Source organism: Pempheris klunzingeri, chromosome 18 (assembly GCF_042242105.1).
Source record: "Pempheris klunzingeri isolate RE-2024b chromosome 18, fPemKlu1.hap1, whole genome shotgun sequence".
Lineage (NCBI taxonomy): Eukaryota > Metazoa > Chordata > Actinopteri > Acropomatiformes > Pempheridae > Pempheris > Pempheris klunzingeri.
In genome coordinates, this window is record NC_092029.1 from 15,892,772 (window position 1) to 15,905,647 (window position 12,876).

General features: G+C 39.4%; 1 protein-coding gene across 1 annotated transcript in view; it reads left to right on the forward strand.

The window, feature by feature from the left end:
- The window catches only part of lama2 (laminin, alpha 2), a 165,835-nt gene that overhangs the window by 98,149 nt on the left and 54,810 nt on the right, over positions 1–12,876 (forward strand). Inside the window, exons 23-28 of the mRNA XM_070849929.1 lie at positions 239–511; positions 1,514–1,694; positions 4,496–4,632; positions 6,255–6,386; positions 7,207–7,311; positions 9,240–9,383. Of these exons, the coding sequence (XP_070706030.1) occupies positions 239–511; positions 1,514–1,694; positions 4,496–4,632; positions 6,255–6,386; positions 7,207–7,311; positions 9,240–9,383 (972 nt within the window). The remainder of the gene's footprint in view (positions 1–238; positions 512–1,513; positions 1,695–4,495; positions 4,633–6,254; positions 6,387–7,206; positions 7,312–9,239; positions 9,384–12,876) is intronic.

Consider the following 12,876-nt stretch of genomic DNA (forward strand, 5'->3'; position numbering starts at 1 on the left):
GGCCACCCATAGTCAAGTTCTTTTTTTGGTGTACATTTGTTATTTCATTGTGAGCATCATTCTAATTGTAATGATAATACTGTGGTGATGATGATCAATAATGATTTTTATCTCCAGAGACATTTTGATGCTTCCTTTTTTTCTGTTTGTTCTTACTTTTTGTACTTCTTGTACTTTTATTCTGTTGTTTCTCATTGGTCCCCTGTCTCTGTACCCCTCTGCGCTGTGATTGGTCCAGCCTAACTGCTGGTGGGATGCTGAGCGTCAGGCTTGTATGCCCTGTCGCTGCAGCCCTCACGGCTCTATGTCTCAGCGTTGTGATGTGGAGGGCCGCTGCATCTGTCGGCCCGGTTTTGTGGGCCAGCGCTGCGACCTGCGTCGCCAGAGCTACGAGAGGCGGGAGACACGGAGGCCGGTGGAGCGCATTTCCATGGAGGCCGTGCAGCAGAGATGGGGGGGGTCGTCCCGAACAGGGGGTTGTCCCAGGGGGGCATACAGGCCTAAGACAGGGGTAACACACACTGCATGTGGATGACAGTGGTGTGTTTTAAGCAGCATGGGTGTGTTTACCTTGTGTGTAAAAATGTTACGGATGTACAGACATTTGTGCTGCTAAAAAACGGGTTTAAACCCCACTATGCGTAACAAGCATCACATTCCTTGTGTTTGTTGACGGGATAGTTTGAGGCTGTAATTTTGCAAAGCATTGCATGGAAAGAAAGGTGTTTATCAAATGCGTTCTACAGTTTGTAAGATTTTACTAGCATGGCTGTGTTTTCCTGTGACAGACATTTCTGCTTGAAGATGCTGCTAAGGTGTTAAGCATTAATGCAAGGTCGAGAATGCATCATGCGGGGTAAATGTACACACGATGAGCCATCTTTTGTAACCGTAAAGCCAATGAGACATCATGAAAAAATGTCACCTCTTTAAGTACCTCAAGATGTTTGTTGTTGCTGAATTGGTGTCGTGAATGTCACTATGCTTTTATGTTTTCTGAGGACACCACATTGTGCATTCAAGAAGCTGATTATTTTCATTTTTAGTTGAACTGCACCTAATTCAATTTATTTTTCTGGTAACCTTTCATAAGAGCATCTTGTTTGGCTTGCTGTTGTTTAAGGGCCAGGTTGTGCATGTCTGGGTCCACAAGGAGGCATTTTCAGACTGTCCAGCAGCGTTTTAAGCCCTCATGCAGTTTTTTGTTTGCTTCCAAACTAGAGAAAAGTACAGTAAGATATTTAGTCAAATTATCTTTCAAGTTCCCCATTTATCCTAGATAAACACCCCAAATTGACTGAAAAATCTTTAAGAGATTGGAAATCTTCCCAAATACTAAGTCCTTATTTCTCCATTTGGTCCTTCTTCTTTTTCATTCAGTCTTCAGAAACAAGTCTTTCATTTCATGTCATTATAACCTCCCATTGTCAAAGTTGCTTGAGTGTGTCTGCAACTGATCTTCCCACGACCTGCTCCCACCGCCATTTTGAACCCTGTGACTGTGTTTCTCCAGGCTCAGACTCACGGCATCAGTACAGGAGGATCGTGTGTCCCTTGTCACTGCAACTCGTTTGGCTCCAAGTCATTTGACTGCGACGAAAACGGCCAATGTCGCTGTCAGCCGGGCGTCGCCGGACCCAAATGTGACCGGTGCTCACGGGGATTCTTCAACTTCCAGGAGGGTGGCTGCACACGTAAGCATAGACAGTGGGTTCTAAAGGGGAATGTTTCTTTTAAAACTGGGCCAACACAGATATCAGCCCAAAGAACAAAACTAAAGCTCAGTCCACTGACAAAATCAAAGCCTTTAGATTTGCCCTGTGTATATACTGTAATTTGCAATGAAAGTAATGTCAGCAGTCACAAAATGCTGTCCTCAGTAAACTGCTGCTCTGGTCTTTCTTTTTAATTTAGAGTTTACACAAATTGTCTGCAGAGAAATGTGCATTCCTTCACATCATGGTGCCAATTTTCTAATTATTGCAAAGCAAAATCTTTTTCCCTCACAAGCAGGACAAAGCTAAACATCATCAAAGCAGAGCATGGCAAAACATGTTATGAATGTGAGCTGCTGGCTTTAGTCAAATGAGTGCTGCTTTGTATTAAAAAAAAAAAAAAAACAGTACGCACTTTTCAGTACATCTTCCAGTTCCATTTTCACATGGATATAATACGGCCTGCATCAACACTGTAACTTCACAGCAGCCACAAACTTCCTCCTGTATAAAAGTTGGACTTGCAGAAATGATGAAAAACTCATATTTTCATTGCTGTTGAAATTCCACCATGTTTCACAAATAGTGCTGCAGTTTTCCCCACGGTTATGAAACATGCATCTTGGCAAAAGTTTTAGCTAAATTAAGCAAAACACCAATCCATATATGAATGTATGGTTATGTAGATGATGCAAAGACAGATAGAGAGGAAATAAAGACAGAGGGAAGCAATAAAGAGCAGCCAAAATAGAGAATCAAGACCAAATGCTGTGTATACAGAGGAAAGATAAAAAAGTTGCCAAGAGAGGCTAGCTGCAGATTGATATGACCTTCTTTGAACAAATGACCAATAAATTATGGAGCTAAAAGATTTCTCATTCATCTTGGCTGATGAACAAGAAAAACAGCTGTTAGTTGGAATCAAATCAGATTTGTAGGGAAATCCTTTTTCAAAAAACATGAGGCTCAATAAATGCTTGGTAGGAAAACAAAATATATGAGACCTGTAAAAAAGTGGTTTTTGTATGTGACTGGCTGTTTGCATCCACGCACATTGCTCATTTTGTTTTTAGAAAAAATGTTTCAGTGAAATGCTGTTAGAAGCACTACTCTAAAGTACAATTTAGTCCAATTCATTTTCAAATTGTATTTACAGTTTGCTTGATGATTAAATTTCAGCTAAATCTACGAGTAGTAAAGGGTGGAATTAATAATGCTTATGTGTCACTATGTGAACAGTGTGGCTCACTTGCTTGTTAATACACTTTGCCCCACACATGAATCATCCTACTGTTAAGGACAAGGAGATATGATTAAAAACAGTGGAATGTTCCTTTTAGAGGAAGATTATGTAACTTTTAAAAGCACAATTGCCATATCATAATTTCATAGTAGTAGTTATGATTGCTAGCTAACAAAAAATCAATGGTGAACTGAAAAAAAATGGACTTCTGAAAGCAGTTAGCTGTTTGTTGCAAGAGCTGAGGATTTTCACAAACTTGTTGCTTGAGGATGCGTTATGTCATCTGAAAATATTTTAATTTTTAAATGTCTATTCCAGTCTTTTTTTTTTTTTTTAAAAAGGGGATATGTTCAAGTTCTGAAATCATATGCCTTGAAAACATGGCGGCCCAGGCAGCAGGTGCAGCAAACTTGTGCTGCCCAAAATGAGGATTAAGGATCCATGCACCCCAAGTATAACTAGGAATAGCTTCTTATGCAACATATTATTGATGCCAACCACTATTGACAGCCAAGACGAACAGCAATAAGTTAGCCAGAAAGCCCAGTCACACAGCAAAAAGACGAGGTAAGAGTGGGAATTATTCGCTTTGATTCGTCTTAAGATCACTACCACGGTGCAGCGGTCAGGTTACAGAAATAATGTGCTGGGTTGAGTTTAATGTTCCAGGGGATTTACTGCAGGCAAGTCAGAATACAAATATGATTTTCAGGCTGTGGGCAAAATACCCACCAGCAGCAGATGAAACATAACTGTTATTAACAATTCACATCAACAAATCAGATGCCATTCCAATAAATTTTGGGAAACCTCACATCAGTAAATCAATTGAAATATTAACAAAGCAATGCAGCTCTCCTTTAAAGAGGACTCCACATTTCGTGAGCATTAATATTTCAATTCAAACCGTGTACCTACTGAGAGAGCGAGAGAGTCCTCTGGCATTGGAATTTTGTTTTCTGGGAAGTGGCGGTGATAGAGAAAGTTAATTGGTAGTGAATAAATTGAAATGAATGACACTGGGGGATTATAGGCGTTAGAATAAACAGCTCAATCTTTATACAGTAACTCAAATTACCCTTTCATATTCCTATAACTGAAAGTGTTTTATTAAAATGTATTATGTGCACTCTGAATTATGTGAACTAGTCATGTAATAACATCCACCTCTAATAAACAGTTAACATTTTCTCTTTCACTTTAACTCTTGTGGAAGGTGTCAAAATAACAGTTGTATAAAGACAATGTTTCTCTGTTTCCTGAATTCACAGCAGTCCAACTAGAAACACTCTTAGCAAAATGTGGCAAGCTCACTTTCTCGTGGTTGTTGTTTCAATTTAGAAATCTGCAAGCCAGCTTATCGTGTTTGAAAGAAAAAGTGTGGCATTGTTGAGAATTAGAAGGAATCAGTTAATGGAATACAGAAATCCAATCGATGTTTTAAGTGATATTTTTGCAGGTTAAAACACTGATGTGTCTTCAGGGGTTTATTCACAGTGTTCTAAAATGTGCTTTCCTCTCCTCTCCTCTGCTGCAGCCTGTCAGTGCAGTCATGTGGGGAATAACTGTGATGCAAACACCGGACAGTGCATCTGTCCTCCGAACACTATTGGCGAGAGGTGCGACAGCTGTGCTCCCAACCACTGGGGGCATGATATCACAACTGGATGCAAGGTAGGCTTGAACTGTATTAGCCAGCAGTTGGAAGCATTTGTGTAGCCTGGAGTACTTGTAGTAACATGTGGAGGCTCCAAACACTGTAGGGATTGGCAAAAATGTACATGTGCTGTACAAGAAAGAGAGTTTGGATTGGACCACTGGCTTTTCTGAGTTCTTTTACTGACCAGTATTCAGAAATAATTTGAACGCTGCCAGCAACGATGAATAAATCCTTACTTTTCTAATTTCTGATATAATGCTAGCAGCTAAATACTGAACTATATATCATTAATAAACTTATTGTCTCTGCTTATTCAGTATATTACTTAGAATAATAAATGACCACATAAACACAATTTTCTCACTAACTTAACCCCAAGAAGTGGTTAGTAGAGGGAAAAGTAATCACAGAAAATCTGAGTATTATAGTTTTACTCAATTTACACATGCATAAATCCAATTTTCTTCTTTCCATTTCAGCTTATACCACCATTATTTTTTTTCACGACTGCCTTTGCCGTTACTTTGATTGTCTTCCTTCATAGTCCTCTCCTTTTTAGCTCTATTTCACCAGCTCTCATTTTCTTCCTACACTTTTCTGTGTGTGCTCCCTCTCTTTACTCCCATTCTCTCGTCTCTTATTGTCACAGCGCTTATTTACACAGTCTGTCCTCTGTAGTCCCTCCTCTTATCACCTTTTTTCTTTGACTCTATCGTTCCCATTTCCGCTACCTCTGTTTTGTAACACTACTTTGTTCAAAGTGTTTGAGAAGTAATTGCTCTGCACTGAAACTACTTCAGCAATGGGCCGCAAGGCAGCAATAACGGTAAACTCTTAGAAGTAGTAATAGACTATTAGCAATTAGAGGCTTGAACGTGAAAGTATTGTAAGTTTAACAACCGATTGATCCAGAAGAGACAACGCATAAAAGAAGGTAGCAACAGATCTTAGTGGTAACATAAAAAGGTAAGAAAGACAACAGAGCAAAGTAAAACACGGCAAAGCAGATAGGTACAACAGAGCAGTCAAAGTACAACAAAAGAAATAACAATTTAGAACTGAGCAAACAGCAAACTCCTCAGTATGCAACATTTCATTCATTGATGTGCTGTTTGTTCATACTTGGAGCATACTTGGAACATTAAAGTACCTCTGAAAATCATCACTCGCTAACAGCGTCTAGTTCAAAGTCACCTGAAGCGTCTTTGTTCAATGTTTGCATTAGGCTACGCCAGCAGAGCTCATTCAACGCTGAAGATCTTGATACAGTCACAATTGTTTCACCAGTTAGGCATTCACAGCTTTTCAGCTTATGATTGTGCATCTTTTATCTTGCAGCTCACAAAACAGTCATCTGGTTTCGTGGTGTTTTCATCTTTAACTGAGGCTTCTCAGTTATCTGTTGTCCAACATCCATTGTTGTTAAAGGATTTGTTTAAATACGTTATTCAACTGCTGTATTTTGATGTTTACAGGTGGAGTTTTTACAGTTTCACATACTGTACCATGTGACATTTTTGGGCACCGCTGTCTTGATTTAAAACTGACTGACTTGACAAAAGTTCATTTTTAAACATTAAGACCAATAACCATTCCAAATCAATCTCTGCCTTTGTGTTTGTTTATGTGCATGCAGGAGTGTGGTTGCAGCGTGATCGGCTCAGTGACCCAGCAGTGCAACATCAACACAGGCTGCTGCCTCTGCCGCAGTTCCTTCAGAGGAGAGAAATGCAATGAATGTCAAATTGGATACAGAGACTTTCCTCAGGTGAATGACCCATATCAACACTGCCTACATTATTACTATTATTTTCATAGAGTGAGCTTTTATTTTTATTGAGATGAGAGAGGAGCCACTGGAGAGAATCTCTGATGGGATTCAATCACTGAGAGTTGAGAGTCCGTGTGACTCCACCAGGACGAGACAGAGGGATTTCATAGACATGACACTGCCATTATTATGGCTTTTATGAGCATAAAAAGTCTCAATAAAAGTAAGTGTGTTCGCTGCCTGGTTAATAGAAGGTTCAGCTTTTATTTCTCACGAGGGGTACGTCACGAGAGTATCGAATCGTGACATTACTTACTCTTACTTAACCTTAAACTTGACGTAATCACCAAATTTTCTCTTTCATTCAATTCTTGCCAGTTTGAAGTCTCATTTTTTAATCAGATGTCAAAGGCCATTTATACAATCAGTCAAATTCCTATTAAATATTTGTTTCATTGTGTTTCATTGTATCTAAAGGAATAGAGGAATAAAGGAATGTGCATGGCCACAGAATGAAAAATAACTTAATGATCCTGTTGTAAAGTCAATACATTTTGTCATACGCTTTTTTGGAACTCCGTGGCTTCAGTCAAATAGGAAAATAAGTGGACAACTCCGTGTTTGGTGTTCCTCTGAAGTTCAGTGTTGTTTTGAGTGACATGGGAGTGAGAAGATAATGGCAACATTTTCATTTTGGAGTGAAGTTTAATGGTTTGGTGAAGCATAAAGCTGGGACACACTCTGGTAAATCCTCTCTCAGCCTGTTATATTGTCGATAACAGAAGCTTGGCGTTGTCTGTATCCACATTACCCACAGTGCACCCAGTGCGAGTGCAACGTAGCAGGATCGGACAGCCAGACCTGCGACCTGGAGAGAGGAGTGTGTGCCTGCGCAGATCGCACGGGAAAGTGTAGCTGCAAGGTATAGCACACCCTCACAATAACACACATGCTTTTACTTGGGCACCTCCCCACATGGTGTTATACAGGAATTTTTTGTATTTTTTGAATTTGCTGTAAATCTTGTGATCAAAACTGAGCTTGTGAGATGCTTGCCCATCTGGTGGCATCAATACAGTGACCACTGACATTCTGCCAACCAACAATACTTTGACTTATCAGAAAGTGTGTGAGAAACTGAGGAAAAACTGTGTTATGTATGGTTTTGAATTTAGATTATGTTGATGCAGACTGACAACCTACAGCACATTTTTCTTTCCTTTATCTGGGTTTACAGAGTGTCATGGGTGTGTTGGCGTTCTGTTCTGTGTGTGTGCATGGTGTTAGAGTGAAATTATTTCAGTAAATGTCACAGAACTGAGTAAGACAGACATTTCTGGTGACAGCCTCTATATGCTGGCGCACACAAAAGTGTTCTAACACACACAAAAAGACAGATATATATTTAGACATTTCTTCCCTCTATGCTGTCTACAAATAATGTAAATCCATCATTTCTAGTGTGAATTTTATATTGACAAAATACAAAATACACACACGCACAAATACACAGCCTCACCTATATACACACACATACAAAGAATGTATTTCACACCTCTCATCCTCATTCTGACAAAGTAATCACGTTATCACATTTACCAAAGCTCATCAATAGCTTGCACATTTTCACGCACAACACACACACCTACACATTCACTCACATAAATACATGCAAGTTCAAGTTCAATGTATGGCACACCTGGAATGGATACACCATTCATCTCTGCTGTCATTTGCTGATGACATTATCCTCCATAGACAGCGACTAATGCTGAAACAAAATGTTGTGTGTAAAGATGCACACACACATACACGCACACACCTGAATCACGGCCTGTAATGAGGCTTCAGATCACTGGGTGTCATTTGTACTTTGAATGGGTAGGAGGTTGACTGCTTGTCACTTGAACAGTCATTCGATCTGTCATCTGTCTCTCTGTTCATCGTTATTTATGCTGTCAGTGATGTGTTATGCTGGTTGCCTGTCTCTCTTACCTGTCTGTCTGTCTATCTATGGAGGTATGTGGTGTACCTGCATTTCCTCCTGGCTTTAGTAGCAAGAGATATGTCTAAAATAAAGGAAAGCACATTTAAGATGCCCAAAAAGGAAATGTGGCTGTGGTGTTTGTAGGTCTTTTTACCATACAAGGATCATATAAATTGTAAGTAAGTTGTGGTGACTGAGTAAATGTTCATCACTTAGCAAGCAAAATTATTTTCTGCCGTTGTCTGTTCTGTATGATCAATTGAGTAACTTTGTGTTTTGGGTTCTGTTGTTGGACTTTGTTGACTAAACAACAAAATCAATTAATTGAATAATGCTAAAAATGTGAAATACTAAAGTTGTCGTTCTAGGTTCCTTCAATATACTTTCACATTCCTCTGTTGTTGTTGGTCCTTATTCACTAACCTGCAGGACTTTCTGACAGAACTCAGCATTATTTGGATGATGTTTTGTTGACAGCGCTGTAAGGCTTTTCTTAGCAGAGCGAAGGCTTAATACACAGCTCTGTCCACAGTCCTACTTTGGACCAGTCAGCTCTCAGCTTATTTATTCGAAATGTAAACGATGCAATGCAGTGACATACTTATTTCTACCCCAAAGCAACCAAGGCATCAAGACATCTGTCTGTCTTTCTAAGCGTGTGTGTGTGTATATATATGTATGTTTACATTTATAGAATACATATATACTTAGTTGTTTTCAATGCTGTCACACTGTCACTTGAATTCTTTTCTCCATCACATGCTGTGCCCTAAAAGATTTTGGTATTAAATTTTTTTTTTTTTTACAAATAATCACAAAAGGTTATCTCACCTATGTGTGTTTACCTGTGTTTGTTATTGAAGGCGAATGTGGAAGGAGACAACTGTGACCGTTGTAAGCCAGACACGTTCGCCTTGTTCGTGCGAAACCCACTTGGCTGTAGCAAGTGTTACTGTTACGGACTGACAGAGTCCTGCACAGAGGCACAAGGACTCATCAGGATGTGGGTGAGTAGACATATCTTAATTGTTTTTATACTTTTCTGTCACTGTTTCTGCCAATTTAGGGATTTTGATTACGAAATATTGCTCCATCTTGTCCAAAACCCTGGTGATGTGTAAAATGACTTTAAAGAGTAGTCTCTGGTCAATATCCTGCTCGCTTTGGCCTCTGAGGTGTTATCTGTGGATCTAATCAGTAGTTGCTTGTAAGATGTACTTGCTGTACACACTGTCTGTGCCAGCTTCCTTGCTGAGGCAACACATTTGACACCTGGCTGCTTACAACTGACTCTGCATAATGTCAGCATTGTAAGCTTCGTGATCTTCAATAATCAGTATCTATGGATAATCAGAGGCTTGCTCCAATATTTAAAGTTAATAGATTTGATTTTTGCCCAGTAGAAAATCAGCGCTAGTCAGTTTTCAGCCTACCATTGGCTCTTAATAGGTGCTAGTTGACACATTTAAAAATGTAAAGAAGGGAGAGTCTGAGGAGAGGTGCAGAAAGAGAGAAAGAAAAACATTATGATCATTCAGAGTGACTTACACTTTCTGAGGATGTCATTATCTCCAATGTCCAAAACTAATAAACGTCCAGATAATCAACAGGTTTTTCAAGTTTTCTTCAGTCTGTACATCTATGTGTACGGTGCAAACAGGAACTGCTAATAGCCAATTTTGCTGACTTTTACTGGTGCCAGTTCGCCAAAACAAATGTATGTGGGCCAAAAAATAGTCAAAAGAAAAAATACCAGTACCTGTGGCTGACATTACAATAGTCCATTTGATGGGCTTCTAAGAAGTCTTGCTACCCTGATGGCTTTAATATTTTTCTGTCGTCATATTTGTTCCAAAATAGGAGTTTCATGTTAGCATGTTTCCATCAGATTACCAAAAAATGTTCTCACAGATTCCATTTCCAAACAAATTTCACACTAAAGAAGGATGAGCAGGGTGTGTAAGCCTGCTCTGTATTTGAATCAACCATTGTAAAATATGGAAAACACCTGGCTTATGTATCAGCTGGCTTCTATACATTCCTAACATTAATGTGGATATGTGCAAAAATCTGCTGTAATTCAAAAACAGAGGTATTTAAGTGTATGAGACACCATCAGACATTCAGCCAGTAAGTTAGCAATCGATTGTTGAATGGCAGCTCTGTTTTCGATTAAGGCCCTTCATCTCAAACGGTTGCCATCTGCGATAAACTGGCGTTTCCGTGGTAACCGCAGAGTTTTCTGATGGAGTGTGGCGAGAGGCTTCATTTGAACGACAAACATTCACTTCATTTATTGTTGACACAGTGAGAGAGAGAGAGAGAGAGAGAGAGAAAGAGAAAGGGGAGAGCTGGACAGAGAGAGAGAAAGTCAGAAAAAATGGAGTTTATTGGAAAGAGGGAGATTTTCTCTGAACCACTGAATCGTGAGATTACACTGAGTGGAGTGGGACACACACACACACACACACACACACACACACACACACACACACACCATATCTAGACACCATACACATACACTATACACAGTACATGTGCACTCGCATACACAAACTCACAGTACATGGGATTACACTGAGGTTAGGGGAGAGGGACACACTCTGACACACACACACACACACACATTCCTTCATACACATGGCCTTTTTCGTGGTATTTATCTCTGACAGGAGAATTGCGTGTGTGATTGGACTAGTGTTTACTGGTTGTTAAATACTGCTGTGAAGATCTGCACTAATATAATATAGTAAAATCTATAAAGAACTGAGATAAGATGAGATGAGGGGATTCATCATTTCTGTCTGTACACACTAAGCCAGACCTTAGTGCCACCTGCACAAGGTCCCTCTCTCAGATCATCTCGCACTTAAATGGATAATTTTCCAATGTTTAACCAGTTTTGTATCATTACAGTGTTGGTGTCACCTGCTTCAGATCCATGCCTGTCATCATTGTCTGACAGATGCTCTGTGGCTGTTGTTCGATTTAATAACTGACTTAACAGTAAAATAACAGTAATAACTTAATTATTAGTTCATCTGGCAGTCAGCCAGCTGGATGGCGAGTGCGGATCTCTCTTTTGCATATACTACCAACATTGAAATGATTCAAGAGTTGGTGAAAATCTGCGAAATATTCCTTTAAATCAGAACAAACAGACTAGTTTGTAAAAAAATCAGATTAGTAGGTTTTATTTTCACAGCCAGAACACTGAAACTCAGTGATAACTCTCTGCGCAGTTTAAAAATGTTATTAATGTTATTCAAGAAGTTGCTAAGATTTGGTCATCCAGCTACAGTATATAAATGTTTGGAATTGAATTCATTTTAAGTAATACTTGTGACAGAAATTAGCAATTTCCCATTCCACGCGTGACTGCCTCTCTATTTTGCAGTCAGTATTGCCAGCGTGTCCAAGCTATAGTAACTTCATGGATTTCAGATTCTATCCACTCAACCAAAGAGCCCTCATCCATAATGCCTTAGATATTATTCACACAATATCAGCATATCAAGGCTGCTGGACTACAGCGACGGCGAGAAGGAGAGATCCAGGCGCAGGCAGATGAATCTATTTTTAAATCAGTCCACTCAACCACAACTCACAGTCAATAATAAACCCTGATGTTATTCAAGTTATATTGAAATATCAACGCATAAAACGGGGGACAGAGAGAATGAGAAAGAAGGCTAGATTTTCTCCAGGCTGCCAGTAATAGCTTAAATGTATAACTTTACCCATTATTGGCAAAGAAAAAGTCACATCACATTCAGCTTAGAAAAATAAAATAGTGGGTCAGGGTCTTCTTATTGGAAAACTGTGTTATTTCAGATTATTCACAGTTTTCCCATCAAAAAAACACATGGCAGCAAAGTCGCTTATTACTGCAGTAAAACCAGTGTGCAAAATACAAATCAAATATCAGATATTTTTGTGCATGCCTTTAATATCTCAAAGGTCACACATTTGTGGGGTGCGTACAATCCGTAATTAAGTTGTGAGTGAAAACACACAGTGACTCCAGCGACAGGATTGCCACTAAAAGCTGTCATATTCATTTGAAGAATAAAGATCAATGTCTATCAAATAACAGATAATTAGCCTCCTCAATAAACCTTTTCAAATCCACTTTTCATGAACAAAAATGGCTGCCACAGGATGTTTGATGCTTCTGCAAAACGTACAGCCTGACAGTATTTGGAGACAAGAAGGCATCTAGTTCTGCTCCAATCAAATGTTTGCATAAAAGGTGCCTTCATTTGGCTAGTTTTGAGAGCTGCATAGAACCAGACTCATTAGTTAGGATGTTCCACAATCCTTTCTGCCCTCAGATGAAACAAGACACTATGAAAAGAAACCACAGATACTGGAATTTTCTGTAACAAGATGGCAACAAAAGCCATTTGAAATCAATGCCGGCCAAAGTTAAATAATGGAGGGGAGCGGAGCGTTGTTTGAGTCAGGTCGTTAGGAGGTGAGGAATGGAGGAGTTTCTGT